General features: G+C 39.2%; 2 protein-coding genes across 3 annotated transcripts in view; one reads left to right on the forward strand and one right to left on the reverse strand.

Moving 5' to 3' along the window:
- The window catches only part of RB195_011320 (uncharacterized protein), a gene marked incomplete at both ends in the record, with an annotated part of 63,641 nt that extends 52,898 nt beyond the window's left edge, over positions 1-10,743 (forward strand). For both annotated transcript variants that reach the window (XM_064192679.1, XM_064192678.1), the window contains 14 exons: positions 870-1,038; positions 1,198-1,288; positions 1,355-1,424; positions 4,133-4,216; positions 4,719-4,814; positions 4,877-4,997; positions 5,910-6,067; positions 7,285-7,355; positions 7,451-7,538; positions 7,658-7,830; positions 7,910-8,012; positions 10,099-10,197; positions 10,404-10,589; positions 10,657-10,743. In XM_064192679.1, the coding sequence (XP_064050260.1) occupies positions 870-1,038; positions 1,198-1,288; positions 1,355-1,424; positions 4,133-4,216; positions 4,719-4,814; positions 4,877-4,997; positions 5,910-6,067; positions 7,285-7,355; positions 7,451-7,538; positions 7,658-7,830; positions 7,910-8,012; positions 10,099-10,197; positions 10,404-10,589; positions 10,657-10,743 (1,596 nt within the window). The remainder of the gene's footprint in view (positions 1-869; positions 1,039-1,197; positions 1,289-1,354; positions 1,425-4,132; positions 4,217-4,718; positions 4,815-4,876; positions 4,998-5,909; positions 6,068-7,284; positions 7,356-7,450; positions 7,539-7,657; positions 7,831-7,909; positions 8,013-10,098; positions 10,198-10,403; positions 10,590-10,656) is intronic.
- A 1,219-nt stretch (positions 10,744-11,962) lies between these two features.
- Positions 11,963-16,751, reverse strand: RB195_011321 (uncharacterized protein; the record flags this gene model as incomplete). Its single annotated transcript, XM_064192680.1, has 12 exons — positions 11,963-12,158; positions 12,632-12,722; positions 12,800-12,926; positions 13,152-13,212; positions 13,468-14,048; positions 14,111-14,446; positions 14,974-15,396; positions 15,457-15,551; positions 15,609-15,684; positions 15,763-15,886; positions 16,342-16,485; positions 16,678-16,751. 12 exons carry the CDS (start codon positions 16,749-16,751, stop codon positions 11,963-11,965), a joined length of 2,328 nt encoding a protein of 775 aa, XP_064050263.1.
- Between the last annotated feature and the right edge of the window lie 308 nt (positions 16,752-17,059).

Genomic DNA, 17,059 nt, shown 5'->3' on the forward strand with positions numbered 1-17,059 from the left:
CTTCGTTATTGACGTTTCTTTTTTACTTCATCAATCTACATGAAACTTGATGTGTTTTCATGGATTTTTTCCCAGATTCCTTTCTATTTTCCTAAAGAGGATTTTTGGGAGAGAGTTTCGAATTTCTAGCTTGAAATTTCATATGACTTGACAAAATATAGTCTGGTACATTAGTATTGATGCAAAAAAATCTTCGCCGGAGTTTTCGTTTTTTTTTTGAGCTCGTGGACGTGTTCCTAGAACTCTGAAAAGGGATTCGTTTTTTCTTGGCGCTTTGAAAAATAAGTTACTCTTGTAATTTTATCATGGGAAAAATCTTATAAAAAGATCTATAAAAAAATCAGATTTCCAAAACTTCAAAGTTTATGTCCTTAGCTTCATTTTGAAACATGAAAAGGTTTTGAGACGTTTTTTTTAAAGAATCGTGGACGTTGATCTGTGGCATACAGCCTTCAAATTTCTACCAATCATAGAAAGGTCATATTTTTAAAACATTGAAACTTTTACTTATGTGGAAGAAAAAAGTGCTGTAAAAGTTCCTTTAAAAAAATTACATTGGTAAGTGTAAATATTCTCCCTGAAAATCCATGAATTTCCTCCCGCATTCTAGGATGCTAAAAGTACTTCTCTTTTTTGGATACTAACAAGAACCCTAATGACTTCTCTCTAACAATTTTCTGTTAGCAATTTGTTCCCCTTCGACATTCTTCCACCTATTTGGAATGACGCGTGCCACGAGCCGACCTTGACATTTTTGGTTTTTTTTCCCCGACACCAACGCACAGACAGACGACGACGGGAAATTGTCGTCGTAGTGTAGAGTAGCAGTGGATTGCAGGAAAGTACATCGGTGCATGGGATCGTTCCAGGCATGCACATCAACAGCGGCCGTACACCATCGACCTCCGAGTGGTGGGACGTCGACGACATCACGCAAGACAAACGGCTTCCTCTCGAACGGATGCAGTCAACCGTCAAGCGCTTACGGTAGTTATTCACCGGCCACCGCCACGTTATCCAACGGCTATGTGAATGGAAGTAAGTTCAAGAGTGATGTGTTCGGTTCTACCGTTCTTTTGTACAAATGTGCGCGTAGAGCGCAATGGCGGCCGACCGTCGCTATCCGTTCTCATGCCCGAAAGAAGAAAAAACTAACAACGCGCTCCGAATACATTCGTAAACGCCTTCTCCGTTTAGCACTTTCTTCGAAACCACCGTTGAACGCCGCCAGAGCGTCACCGAGACTCACTCAGGGATGTGGAGCGAGCCCTCGCTCATCGGTTGCGAGGTGAGCGAATTCTAAGAGATTCTCATTCCCTAGGACCTCTAGTAGTACTAAGTCCTGTCGTTTCAGTTATTCTTCACATACTTCTGGCATAGGTGCTAGCCCTCCTATGGCACGACGATCACCTCAAAGCAATAAGGTCAGTTTTTTGCATCTAGATATCCACCCTTTGTTTTTTAAGCTTCTAAGACTTTGCGTTAAGCCTTTTTTTCCTATTTTAAGCTAATTTTAAAAACCGTAACTTAAAAAGAAACTTTGAAAAAAGCAGCGGCGTATATGAAAGTATTCTGAGTCACTTTACAGACAGATTTACATCACTATAGGAAGTCATTATGTAGAAAATTCGAGAAATTCCTCTTTGAAATAATTAATGAGAGCAGAGGGCAGCAAATCTTTTCTATAATGTCTTTCTACGAATTTTTTTTTGCTTGGCCTTCCTCGCCCATACTCATGACCACATTTAATCTTGATGTCTCCTTCCAATTCGTTCGAGAGCTTGTTTATTTCTATCGTCTCATCGACTTTGTGGCGCCTTGATGTCATTCGTACTTCATTTCCATCTACTTTTACAACCACCTTCGGTATTTTTGTTTCTTACAGTACGATAATATTAGTCATATTTTTAGAAGCGATGTTGCTCATTAAATTTCCTTTTATGAAACTTTTATTAGCATTCAATGCTAAAACTTTTTCAGTAGGAAACAAGAATCTATGCATTCATTTCTTCTGTTGATAGAAATTTCTAGAAACACAATTCTTTCTAGGTTCCTTATTTCCTCCACTGTTATCCTATTAACTACTTGATGATTTTGAAAAAAAAAAGTTTTTCCTATCTTTTGAAGCATTTATCATTCGATTCGACAAAGAAACATATTTACGAAACTTTTCTGTGATGTTTCTCAGTTGGAACCGATCTGAATTCATCCACACCGGACTGTAAACGTCACCAAAGGAACGCGTTTCGATTCTGCAACTAATAACAGAATTCCTCATTTTCTTTACTTAAATTTTTTTACTCAATTTTCTAATTTGAATTTATTTTTTTGCATCGTTTTCACGACTAATAAGAATAAGTAGAACTATTTAAAACTCTGTATTTCCAAGTCTCTAGGAGGACCAGCTCTTCAACGAGATTTCAATGCTCTCTTCCGTGCTGGCTTTTGAAAGATTCTGATGAAATTTTTATAGACATTAATTTTTATTTTTCGAAGTGACTAGCTACCTTTGTTACTGCCATATTTTATAAGTCTACCAGCTTCGAAATTCGATCCATTAATTTTCCAACATCTGTATAATTTTACTTTCGAAATTATCTACCAGTGTTAATTTGCTTAACTCAAAATATCTGCTTAGAGTGGCTGCCTATCAAAACACGTGACTCCTCGTCTTTCGAGGAGCTGGTTAAATATTTGTGACATCCTAACCTTTCCTACTTTACTCTGCAGAAACGATTGGTTGATATTTTTTCGTATTTCCAACAGTGTTTTTCATTACCATTCCTTTCTTGGCACTGGAGATTTTTGAAGGGGTACGAGGCACATTTTTCTCAAAAAAAACATTTACAATTTTGTTTAATCTCATTCTCTATTTTTTTCGTGAACAAAAATAAATTGAAATTAGTCCTTCATTAGTATGTCATCAATTATCCTCTGACATAATTTTTTTTTGAATATTTACTATGTAATTCTCCATTTCAACGGCCTACAGGCGTTTCAGAACCTCAACGATCAGGGATTCCAGTAAAACGCGTTGGCGCATCCCAAGTGGATTGACACGCCAATAACTCTGTCCTTTTTTGTCCTTTTAATTCTTTAATTCTTTCGCGAATAAAAATAGATTGAGTTTAATTTTAAATCAACAATATTCCTCTAGCTTCTGATTTTATTTTGACTTTTCTAAGCCTTCCCTGAGCTACGGTTTGGCAGAAATCATAAATAGTGAAACCGCCCTCGGTAGTCCAGCTTTTGCAATCGTAAATCGATCAGCACTCCGGACACTTCGACAGCAGCAAATCGTCAAATCAAGCTGGACTAACAACAGTGCACACTTGTCCATCGTTAAGAAGAGTAAACTAGAAAAACACTCCATCAAAGCAAGCGCGATCCGGTTGCTGCAAAACCGTGGTGCATCGTCGTGTGTGTGTCGCGCACCGGCTACAAAATCGTTCACTGGCACCACCGACAGACACAGTCGCTCCGCAGGTGGTGGCGATGGCGCCGCCGCTCATTCATGCGTGATGAAAGTTTCTGGTTTAGAATTAATTCCCTACACTCCTTTACACAAATCGCGAACGATTCTGATTCACGAAAATCGCTGCGGAATCTGAGAGATGCGCCTGAGCTTAAGGGTTGATAGGGTTTGAAGTTAACAACACAACTGCATATATATAAGGAAAAAAGTATAGTTGAGTGGAAGTGGAGCATGAATGTTTTTATTCTATTTTCTGAGAGAAAGAAAGTTCGACTTTTTGCAATTACCCAGAAAAAAATTTCCCTCAATCCTTAATGTTTGTTTCATTCATATCCTTAGCAAAAAAAAACAATAAGGGTGATAAATTTTTCTTTGCAACCTTCGCTAAAGTAGAGAAAATCTAATGCATGTTCTATAAATCATCGAAATAAAAACATTGGGGGAACATATAGCTCCTAATGAATATTTATGATCACAATGAATTATGTTTTTTTTTCAAAGCATTATAATATAACTCAGCATGATTAACGAATTTTCATGTGCAAGACGCAGAATTCCGAGTAGAATAATTATCTGTCGATTTTAATACAATTCTAGAGCTTTGTTAGTTAATTTTGAAATAATTTCTCTTAATGAATATATTCACCTGAATTTCAGTCCAATTCACCGGTTACCGAAGACTCATTGGTTACGGTACGGATGCGACCAGATGGTTTGGGGAGATTTGGATTCAACGTAAAGGTTTGTTCAATTAGATTGAGTTTTTGGAATTACTGTTATTATATAAAGTTCTGTAGTTTTGTTACATCGCTAGTTGACCTAAAAATCATGATTTACCCATGTTGCTAATTGCTCAGAAATCATCCGCGTCCAGAAAATCCTGGACGCTCAGCTACCCTCATACCGTATAAATCGTCATGTTGTTCTTATCTGTTGACCGGACAAGAAGACCATAGCTTCATCCAAAGTCAGCCCAGTTTTGAACCGAGTGACCACGATGTGTCTTCGGTTTATGCGAAGCAAAAGAAGGGTCCCATATCAAACAAAGAAGTGCGCGTTGCGGCCGACTTGTCGCGGTCACGCGGCTGAACACTTTTCGCGTCGACTCTAAAATATGTCGTCACTGTTGCAGCACAATATTCACATCATTCCAAGCCTTTTGAGATTTCCCAGCTATTCAACTAATTAAAATTTTGCGCACTTTCGACACTGTACTCCAATTTCTAACCGCTCACCTTTCCAGGGCGGTGCCGACCAAAACTACCCAGTTATCGTGTCGCGAGTCGCTCCAGGTAGTTCGGCCGATAAGGCGCATCCGCGATTGAACGAAGGAGACCAGGTACTGTACTTTGTGGTGTTATGGGAGCAATTGCATCTGATTATTTCACCTTTCCATCGCAGGTTTTGTTCATAAACGGTCGCGATGTGGCACCAATGTCTCACGATATGGTGGTGGATTTTATTCGAAGCGCTCGTGTCGCGCCAAATGGTGGTGAATTGGTGCTGACCATTAAACCGAATGGTTGGTTACTTTAATTTTTCTCTTAAACAATTCTTAAAAAAAACATGCAATATGTACTCTTATGATAACCAACCAAATTATTCAAATTCAGTTCAAATTTTATTTTATTCAATTTAAAAATGAGGTTATCTATCTCTATATTATTCATTTTTGTAACACTGAGAAAACTAGCTTGACCACTTTTTTTTATCTTTAATATTTAAAGAATTTTGTTTGGACTTTCCCCATATTTTTCAGCAATTTTCTGCACGAAATTCCAAGAAATATTTATGCAGAGTAACCAAGTAATGTTTTTACAAAAATTTTCTTAGAAATTAATTGAAAACTCTTTTTAAAAAAAACTTTACTTTGACACTGAATATTAAAACATTTATATTATATGTTTCAAATGCAATACTTCATTGAACATCACCTTTTACGATTGATTTCATTCACATGATGACATTTTCGTTTTAAAAATTACCATTATTTTAAAATCGAACATATTAAGCTCAAAAGAAAAAAAAGATGGTATTGGTTCGTCATTTGCGTTTGTTCTATTCATTTTTTACCGAAAAAGTTGATAAATGAAACGAAAAATATTGATCCGCAGAAATTTTATTTTTCTAATCTCTAAACGTTTTTGACCGCATTTTTTGCAAACTCCTTAACACTACTACTACAGTACTCGGTGAAAAGAAAATACTGGATTCCTCGTAATATCTTATTCCACAAAGTTATTTAATTTCACCTCATTTTCGTTTCCAACAGCATTCCTTTTTCATAACTTTTGAAGAAAGAAAGAAAGATAGATAGATAGAAGAATTTCAAACGGCTTCTGTTTAAAGGATTGATGTTTGTTTGAGAATTTTCCTAAATGTTGCATTTTTCCCGTAGTCTGCTTCACCTACATAACTCATCCTTATCTTCTAGTGTACCGCCTCGGCGAAGAGGTGGAAGAACCCGAAGGTGCCAGCGTGCCGGAACCGCTGAGAGTGGCTGAAAGCGTGCCTCGAAGCGACAAACTCTCGCATTCGCTTCGCCTTCTCAGCGATGCGCTCACTTCCGGCCGAGTGGTCGCACATTTTGAGGTACGCTGCATTTTCACCACTTGTTCAATGGTTTATTTATTTACGTATTGATCATTAGCTTATTTACTTTGTTCACTCATTTATTCACTTGTTTATTCGTGTACAAGAAAGTTACAGAAAAGGATGAAAACACTGTTGTGTGTACAGAATATTTTATTATTGACAAATTCAGCGTTATTTTTCAAATCCTAAATGTTAGCCATGATGTTACGTAAAGTTCGAAGGATTTCCAAATACGTTATCTTCCCTTTCACTCCATTATTTTTTTCCGAATAAAAGGTTCTAAAATACCAGCACAGTTTATCAGTGGAAAGCCATTTTTTTAATTCTGTAAAATCTAATGTAATTCTCTTTTTCTTTTCTGGAAATTCTGGAATTCTGTAAAGCATTAATGTAGTTAAATGACTTCATCCATAGTTAGAGGAAAATTAGAAGGAAAAGTTTGTTGCCGGGATCTTCTCAGCAAAAGTGGAAAATTCCTTTAACGAGGTAGTTCAAAACAATTAACAGTTACAGAAAAATGACAGACAACGACAGTGGAAAAATGAAAAAATGAAAGAATGAAAGTAACAGACAATGATGACAGAGTATTTCATTTTTGTAATTGTTTAGTTCTTGAAAATGGTGTCTTGTCTGAAAATTATTTACCTTGGTTTATGATAAAATGCTGAATATTTACAAAGATGCAGAAATCTCTACCCGTTAAGGGGTGGGGGCAGGGAGGACCATCTGAATCGTTCGAAAAACTCTAGTTAGTGGAAAAACCATTTCTACGTTTTCTTAGTTTGCTTCACTTTTCATTCATCTGTTTCTTCCAGAACTATCCTGAAGCTCTAATTATACATAATTCTTGATGATTCTCACTACCATTCTTTTTTTCCACATTATTAGATTTTTCCGAAAAATCCGTTTCATTTCTTCAATCTTTTTTCAAATTCATGAAATCAACATCCCCAGCAAATCTTTTGAAATGTTTTTTTAAACAACACAGAACCATTGCTTGAGTAATAATAGTTTTAATTTTAATCTTCAATTTTTTTTAACATTCTAAAAAGAAAAACTCAAATTTTACATACTCCAACTTAATACTTTCTAACTCTTACATACTTTTACTACTTTTTATTATTTCATTTTTTACTTACCATTTTTTTTACGTGTTTTTCATGCATTTTCCAGAAAATTTCAATCTTTAAATTTTAATTTATTCTTATTTTTAGCAGTTGTATCGAAAGAAGCCCGGTATGACAATGAACGACTGCCGATTACCTCAAAATCTTAACAAAAATAGGTACCGTACCAATGTATATCGTTCATACTGTAACTAATCCTTAACGAATACAAGTTTATACCGTAACTAATTCTTAATGAATACGTTCTTTACAGGTACCGAGATGTATGTCCATATGATGCTACAAGAGTGCACCTTAGTTCGTCATCAACTGGCGACTATATTAATGCTAATTATGTTAATGTAAGTTACAGTACTCCTAGCGCTACTGTAGCGGTGCGACAGTACTTTTATTTTCCGGGTTTTCTTTTGCCGGAAAAGCATTGTTAAATTTTTTATCCTAGCGAGGCGTACGTGTTTAGATGGAAATTCCTTCATCGGGTATAGTGAATCGCTACATAGCATGCCAGGGACCTCTTGCTCACACCTCAGCTGACCATTGGTTAATGGTATGGGAACAGCTGTGCACTCACATCGTTATGCTCACCACTACCATTGAAAGAGGTCGAGCTAAATGTCATCAATACTGGCCGAGGTACATAATCGATCCGTAATCGATCGTATCGATCGATTCCTGACTTATATTCGAACATTGTCGTTGATTTTTTCTTCAGATTACATGAAAGTCATGAATATGGCCGTTTATTGGTGACATGTATACGAGATCATGAGACGCCTAATTGTACGTATAGAGAATTTTCTGTGAAGGATAGAACGGTAGGTTCTGTGTTTGTGTTTGTGTATGTGTGTGTGTTTTTTTTTTCGTTACAATTTTCACTACACTATCCTGACCCTGAATTGTCTTTTGCAACGCGGCTTAGCTGCTAATCTTTCCTCGATAGCATGGATTCACTTTTGTAACACTTATTAAGGATTCTAATCGGAGTTGTACCATCCATATCCATTATACTAAGACTTTGAAACTTGCATCCAATCCCTTTATTAGAGAGAATTATTGATAAAAAGTCTAATAATCTCTCAAGATTTATTGATAGGTGGAAGGCAATTTCTTATCTTTGAATCAAAGCTTTAATTTTAAAAAATAGACTCCTTGAGCAGTTTTTCTCGGCCTTTCAAGACTGTAAACATAAGCTCCTCCATAGAAAGCAACAGTACAACTTTCACTTATAACGAGTTCAGTTCAGACCTGGTTGCAGCACCCTCGGGTTACCCTCCCAGGAAATTGTACCTCCAAACCATATCCAGAGAATAGATACTGGCGATACGCTGCCACTGAGCATTTTTCTCACGGAAGCATGAGGAAATTCGCAGCGAACGCCTTTGAAACAGTTTATCTTAGTATAAAGTGACCGTGAAATCGACGCAGTTTGAAAAAAAAATCCAGACCAAGGACATTTCTATCCTTTCCTCTCTTTTGTACACAATTAATGAATGGACCTTCTAAGCATGACTGTAAGTGAATAAAATGAAGCACTATTTAGAAACATTGAGCGTGACTTGTCATTTGACAAAAAAAAATGTCTCAATCCTGGTCTTAGAGCTTAAAACTCATTTTCTCCCCGTTACCTGACGCTCGGCAGTAAAAATCAGGCATTAGCATTTTTTCTACGCGCTCCGTATGCGAAATTCTGTTCTTTCCGTGGATATACGTGCTCTTCAGTTGACAGCCACATGGAAAATCGCGATTTAGGCTAAGAAAAAAATCGTTTTAGCGGAAAGAACTGTGGATTTCCTCAGTTACGTTACAAAGCTCCCTAAGGACAAAAGAGCGAAGGCTGTCAATTTTTGCATTTAATAGCAGCAAAACTGCCCTTTCCTTCGGCTGCAATTCTTCTCCACTGAGGTACTAAAGAAATTTTTGGGATTGTTGCAAAATTCTACTAGTAACACACAACCGACAAAGTTTTTTTCCTCGAAAGAATGAACTAGAACGACCTATCATTCAGCTCTGAAAATGCAATTTGTTGTTCGATTTCTACAAAAAAAAACACCTACTTCTTGGCTCTAACGTGATTCCAGCAAATATAAAGATGAAGTAGGAATTAAAAAGCGTTGCTAGATTGTGACTAGTATTTTTTTTATTTTTGTGGATGTGGATATGAGGCGAGAGTATTGTTTTTGATCTCCCGCGTAAGACTCACAGGTAGGGAATAATGTTGTTAGCGGATTGAAAGCATCACCCCACGAATCTGGGGTGGTACGGATTTCCGGTGGAGTATTCGTATACGGGATCGTAGATTATGGAAAGGTGGGTGATTCCGTCCATTTCTTCCTAATTGCCGTAAAAAACAGCCCGGCTTCAAGCGTTCCGGCGCACTATTTTCTACAAGGAGTTCGATTGAAGCGTGCCAGCCTTGTGTGGCGTCGCATCTTCCGGGCCGTTTTTACGGCAATTAGGAAGAAATGGATGGAAACACCCACCTCTCCAAAATCTACGATCCCGTATACGAATACTCCACCCGAAATCCGTACCACCTCAGATTCGTGGGGTGATGCCTTTAAAGCAACAAATCTTGCTCTCCGTAGTGTTCCATCCTCGTGAAATTTCAATTTATTACGGCTAAGTCATCGTGTTTCTTGCTTAGTGAAGCGTCTTGAAACTGAAAAAACAAAGAAGCTGCAAATAATCTGAATAACAACTTCTCGCTGCTTCATGGTTCAGGCTTTGTCACTAATTCGCCGTAATCACAAGATTAAATAAGCTTGATGACATCATTGGTGGTCAAAAATACCTTTTTTCAAGAAAAAAAATAGCGCTAGACCAGCTAGCATTTATTTATTGTAATATATTTATTTCACATAATGACATAATCTGCATGAGTTTTTACGCGTGTTCTTTCAGTCCAAAGAAGAGCGACGGGTGACGCAAATGCAGTACACAGCATGGCCGGATCATGGTGTTCCGGATGATCCGCAACATTTCATCGCCTTCGTTGACGAAGTATGTTTCAATCCATGGTTTTCTTGCTACTGTAACTGTTTTGTAACGTGACTGTGGATGCAAACTCAGATCATCCTTTTCTTATACTCTTTTTTTTTTGGATTCCTTCTTCTCATCGTTCCTGGTCTTCACCCCATATTTTTATCTCCTCTGCTACCGTAGTACCCTTAAGCTCGTAGTCCTGGAGATCGAATCCTTTTTTTTAGGTCCGTCGTGCACGTGCTGGTAGTGTGGATCCGATCGTTGTGCACTGTTCTGCAGGAATTGGTCGTACCGGTGTGCTGATCCTAATGGAAACAGCCGCATGTCTTGTCGAAGCCAACGAACCTGTCTATCCGCTGGACATCGTACGGGTAATGCGAGATCAGCGAGCGATGGCTATTCAGACAGCGGTAAGTCCCTGCTATCTGGGCCGAGTGAAGAGCCATGAAGAAAAAAAAACGCTTCAAAATTATTCAGGGTCAGTACACGTTCGTATGCGAGTCGATTCTGCGTGCATACAACGAAGGCATTATCAAACCACTAGCCGAATACCAAAAACGGTAACTAGTCGGTTCGAATCACCCAAGTGCAAAACATAAAACACACACACATACACACACACGAGTCAGGGTCCCATTCATTATTTGTTGAAACAGAACCAAAGCATAAAATTATAGATTTACTGATGATGATGTACATGAGTTCTCCTAGTCATCTCTTTCTCAAAATTTCTTCTTTCATGCATTTTTCCTCCTTTTTTTTTCTTCTTTTGTGCACATTGATGATTGTCATTTTCGTAATACTAAAACGGTTATTTCGTCCGTTGTTATTTCCTTACGCTGCTCTTCTCATTGCTGGTGCTTTTAGTGCATCAGTTTTTTTTTTTCTACGAAAAAATACATGGGTTTGTGATTAAATAGGACCATTCAAACCTATGCGAATTAACTCTTTGACGTACAGTCGTGGCTTCGCCCAAGCGTTTAGTAGACTAGTGCACTCGATCGCGTCAATCCAGCTCACATTTCAAAAATGGTCGTTTCGAGGCGGATGCCAGACCGAGCGTAAGCTTTTGCCATCTGCATTGAACACGACTGTGATGTTACTGTGCATATTAAGTGATATCAGAATGCCTTGAATAAAAACATTTATCATAGAAATGGAACTCTTAGGTCGTACTATTCACAGTGTACACAATCGTAAACGGACAGCAACTCGAATAAGGCTACGAAGAACCGTCCAGGGCTCCATTCAAAGAAAAACAAAAGCTAACCACGGATAAATATGGACATCACCGGGCTTGAAGTGTGAAAACGTACAAAGGGGAGTTTCTCACAACTATAGGCAAGAATGAGGTTGAAAATAACCTCAAAAAAAGAGTTCCAAACTCACCGTTCATCAATATATTTAGAGTTTCCATGCGGAAACTAGCATGAGTATTACTACACTAGACAACTCAATAAAGAAAATAATGAGAACATTATAATTACAAAAATGACAAGATACAGTCGAGATCATCCCGACAAGAATAAAGAAGCGGAACAAAATCTCCCGGATATGTAACCCTGTTACCCGATACGAAAAAGGACATAATAAAAAGCTGCAGGTCGACCTGCGAGCTGCAACAGTTGGAAAACAGCATGTCTAACTCTGACCAACATGAAAAAAATGCAGTTGCAATAGTCGCAAAGTAAGGTCGGCACCACTACCGTACCTCCTTTTGACTAGTCTTCGCCATTCGAACCGGCGTCAGCGAGTTCTATCAAGCTCCAGAAGCACAACAAGCCTAGTTCATGGAGAACTGACCCACATACTGTTGTTGGGCCGCAAATGATTGCATTCCTTGTGCGTAGCCTGGATATCCGCCAGTCGGCGCCATTGGCTCCATCATTGAACCAGGTGCCACAGGACCACCTCGCATGCCCATCACACGCTGGCTTCCCATGAACGCCGAAGCCGATGGGTCCACACCATTTGCGAATCTGAAGTAAAACACATATTTTTAAATGTAGTCATAATTTCCGTGTGTTATTAATTAAGAGGAGCACATCAAGAAGTATCGTATATCCTAAAACTACCTAGCTTAACTTTTATCAGATTCAACACCACTGCAGTATTTCAGGTCATATCGAGAATTAGCACTGCATTAATACTTATTCGTTACAAATCTTTCTAGCAATTCATTCGAAATCGAAAACAAAAACATGAACAAAAGAATCAACAGAGTCATTTGTAGAAAATTTCATTCTTCAACTCACATTCACGAAAAAAAAAACATGTAAATCAGAAGCCTACGATGCAAACGCAATCGAATTACAACAAGTACGAAATAAAAATAAAGTAAAAGTAGTAAAAAGTAAAATAGAAACTACAGGATGTCTTTGTCGAAACAAACTTTCAATGAAATAATCAAATGAGAAAATTTTAAACGCAAAATAAAAACTTAAACACGTACCGCGTTTGCTGCATCTTCTGCATGTGCATGAAATACTGTTGTTGAGACATGGCTGCCGCTCCGTTCGGATAATTTTGATACATCAAAGCTGCTAAAATAAGGTGAAAATGTTTACGAAGCATATCCAGCACGTATTTCAAAATGTGTCAGTAATAAACAATAACAAACCTCGTTGCTGCATCATAGCCTTCATATGTTGCTGGTGTTTCTGCATCATAACCATATGGTATTGTTGTGCGCTCATTGCCGCACCAGCGCCACCTACTCCCATCGCCATTTGTTGCTGTTGTTGAGCCTAAATTCGATTTTCTAGTCATAGTCTAATGCAACACTACTATTGTTGTTTTCGCAGAAGATACATCATGTAAACAAATTCAGTTAGTATGTTTAAAGGTTCAAAGCATCACTTTCGTAGAACTGCTTCAGCTCTAAAACTGAAGATTTACTCAAAACCAAGCGCCTGTAGGTCACGGAAACAAAAATTTAAGTCAATCAAACAATAATAATAGAAAAAACAAACCTGCATTGCAAATTGTTGCTGCTGATTCATTTGCGCCTGTGACATATCGTACCCTGGATACCTATAAAGAACATTCTCGTATCACTGGTGGTTTATTAGAATTTGTCATTTTGCAATTAACGAAAAAATGTTCGAAATGAGGGCAGCACAGGTTGACTTTTTTCCATGAAGAGAGCGCATACGTAAATTTCTCAAACATCTTGCTAACACAGAAATTTCGCCACAAGTAGAGGCCTTCAAAGGCACTGCTTGACCAATGACGAGAACTTCTTTTATGTAATGTCTGAACAACAAGTGAATAGAAAGAAAAACTAACCCATTCATGCCAAATCCAGGATTCATCATGTTCTGTTGTGCCATGAAACTGGGATCTGGACAAGGCCCCATAACCCCGACACCTGGCGCTGCAGGGTAAGGATTCGACGTCGGCATCGGTGCTTGTTGTTGGAACCCTCCACCGGTCTGCATTTGTTGAGGGAATGCGTTCTGCTGCATTACGTTCTGTGGAGGGAAAGCTGAGGACTGGGCAGGTGCGGTGGCAAAGCCGGCTGTTTGAGATGACGGCGCTATCGGAAAAGACGTTGTTTGACCCACGCTAGTCGCAGGAAAATTTGTACTCTGCGATGACGACGGCTGAGCGAAAAAAGTGGCCTGCGATTGAGAGTTTTGCGTGAAAGGGGAAGGCTGCCCGTGAGCTGCGGGCTGAGGGTATCCAGTTTGTTGAGAGGGAGAAGGCTGAGGAAATGCTGAGGATTGCGACGGAGATGCTTGCGGAAAGCTGGTGGATTGCGGAGCAGATACTTGTTGTGAGTAACTAGTCGAATGCGGTGCTGAAGGAGTCGTTGCAGCCGCGGTGGGAGTGGATGGAGGATTGCAATTTCCATTGCTTTGAGGTGCCTGAAACTACGAAGTTACAAAATAGCTTTAACGAGAAATCAAAACAAAAGAAAGTAACATACGGAATGTACAGAATGAACACTTTGCGGGCCACCGTGGGAAAATCCAGCAGGAGAAGAGGTGTTGTCAGTCGACGTTACCACTGGAACTTGTCCAGCACCACTTTCTCCGTTTGTATCGCTGTCAAAGAGGGAATCGACAGCATCCGCTCCTAACATTCCGAGACTATCAGTCCGTATGCTTGTCAACATTCGCGTCATATTGTCTTCATTGACAGCATTACATCCGAGATCTTCGGCTGGACTACGCAAATTCTGCTCGACAACAGCCGTAGAGTTGGGACAAGAACTTCCGACCTGTACGCTACCTGAGCTGGCCAAGGCAGGGGGTGTCGGCACCTAAAATAAACGAACTGAAAAAGAGATCTTAATAGGGGGAGTCATGACTTTTTTCAACGTCAATACAAAATGTGTGTAGTTAGTATTGGGTAACGCATGTTGTTTCCAATCTTTTGGGTTGTTTGTCTTCCGCAACTAAAATAAGAGCTCCCTTGGAACACACTACAATTAAGGTTCAAGTAAGTGCAGTTTGAGGACTCAGCTCCAAGAGACGAATAAACATATCAATCAAGTTTCTCGTGATTATCTTGTCATCCAGAAAATGTGATCCATCACATGTCCACTAGCAGACTGGTATTTTAAAACACAAAAAAAAAACTTATAAGCAATGCGGTTACATTATTTGTCTGCTATTTTCTTAGTTGCAACCACGATAACAAATACAATGGTCCGCTTTATATTTTACAATTGATCAGATTTTCGCTATACCTAGTTATCTCCTAAAAACTAGTAAGAAGATATGAACAAGGAAAAAGAATAGAAGAGAGAAAGTTCCGAAATGAAGAGGAAAACTAGAAAGGTCTGACCTCATTGGGGGAAGTCGGACACATTGACGGACTCGGCCGCATCCCACAGTTATAGGACGTAGAATCCGAACCAGAGAACTGTGTTTGTTGTGGCGGTTGTGGTAGAGTTGGTGTTGAGTCCGACGAAACTGGAAATTGAGGCAACTCCATGGAGGGAAAACGTTGGCTTAAGATCGAGTCGGCAGTGGAAGTAGAGGGCATCGAAGAGCACGACATCGTTGAAGGGGCGGTATTCGGAGCTGAGAATGAACTTCCTTGAAAAGAAGGCGTGGATTTTGACGATGGAAACTGTCCATTTGCTGCGTTGGGTAAGGAATTATTAGGTGGGAATGAGCCAGCAGGATAAGCACCATTATTTGGAAAAGGAGCTGGGGAGAATCCAGGACCAACATTTTTTACGGACTGCTGCCGCATACCAGGCATCTGAAAGTAGATGCTGAGTAAGCTTGGAGATCTCTCACCAAGGAGAACTGAAATACTTACCATCATTCCAGGATAAAAACCAGCACCAGCGGGTGGATAGCTCATGTTAGGGTACATGTCGGTAGATGTCTTGGACATATCAGGCATACCACAACCTGAAACTATGCGAGTTTGAAAGGAACGAAACGGCACTTTCTTCTTCTCGAACCAACCTTCCATCATTCGGAAACCTTGCCTCCACTCTTCGTGGCCGTAATCGTTCGTATCGAGATGACGCTTTCTGTTATCCTACAACAACAGTTCATAACTTAGTCTGAACCGAAGTGAACTGACATGAATAATTCAACCGCTTTCTTATAAACGAACTCGATTATTAATGGGAGTGGATTGGTAGAGAGGAGGAGGCATGCTCGAAGTCAAGTTGTTACTCATGCCATCCTTGTGTTTGCCGACGTTTTCGGCGCGCTTCTTCGCTTCCTCTTCGAGCCACCTGAAAGAGCAACTTTGTAATCGCTCTAGTTAAAGTGTATGTCCGCAGAACTTATTGGAAAGTGAAAAACTCGTTCTATGTTTCTTGAACATATCTCGAAAAAGTTCAGATTACTCAGAAATTCAGGTGTTTTACAAATTTCAGGTTCAAAAAGGAAAAAAAGTAATGGTAGTCAGCGAATTAGTATGGCAAATCCTAGTTGTAGTTTCCCGAACAACAGCGGACACAGGAAGAATACTCCAGTCTTCAAACTACGTCACTATGAAAACAGAAAATATGGAGTCATTTCGTAATGAATGTCATTCAACGGAGTAGATTAGTCTAAGAAAACAAAAAAGTCCATAAAAATTGCTAATAAAAAAATATACACTCAGTATGAGTTTTTTGTGATCAATAGTGGATATATTCCACAAAGAAAATTTCGTACATGTTTAAAAAAGCAGAAGAGAAATTACCTCTTACGGAGCTCCTGTCGATCATCCCTTTCTGCAGCTATTTGTCTCTGTCTAGCCTCTCCATATCTTTCACTTGCTACAGCAGCACTTCGTTTCCAAGCTTCCATTGAAGCGCGTAAACGATCGCCGTCCGAAGTAGGTACTCTGAAGAAATGGAAAATTGACTGAGAACAGACAAACTAAGAAGCAAGCATTGGGAAAAGGAAAACATAAAACGCTTCCACAAACACGGAGTCTCCGTCAAACGAATGACTAAGACAGGGCGACAGAAAATAATGCAGCGATATGGAAAGAGAAGAAAAAAAGCGAAGAACGGAGGAGCAAAAAAAAGCTTACGGTGGATCTGGTGTCGACGCATTTCCGTTAAGAGTTGAGGAAGGTGACTGGCCGGGCATCATAGCAACCTGCATCCTGCAAACCAATGCACAAGAATTTGAAGTTGACCAAACGATACGACCATAGAAGCATACGACAATAGTAGAACACATAACACGATGAAACAAGCAGCTTAACTGAGGCGAATGCCAACATGTGTAAAGAATGTGAAAAAAAGAAGTTCCAGATCCGGCTTGGATAGCCCGGTGCAATCCGACTGCAACTAACGCCTAACTTCACTCTAAATAATGCAGCTATATAATACATGATTAGTTGAAGTAACCGTGCAATGTCGCCAAACTGAAAACAACCTGATCCTGATGCTCAACGACACTAAAACAGG

The sequence above is a fragment of the Necator americanus genome, chromosome III (assembly GCF_031761385.1).
Source record: "Necator americanus strain Aroian chromosome III, whole genome shotgun sequence".
Lineage (NCBI taxonomy): Eukaryota > Metazoa > Nematoda > Chromadorea > Rhabditida > Ancylostomatidae > Necator > Necator americanus.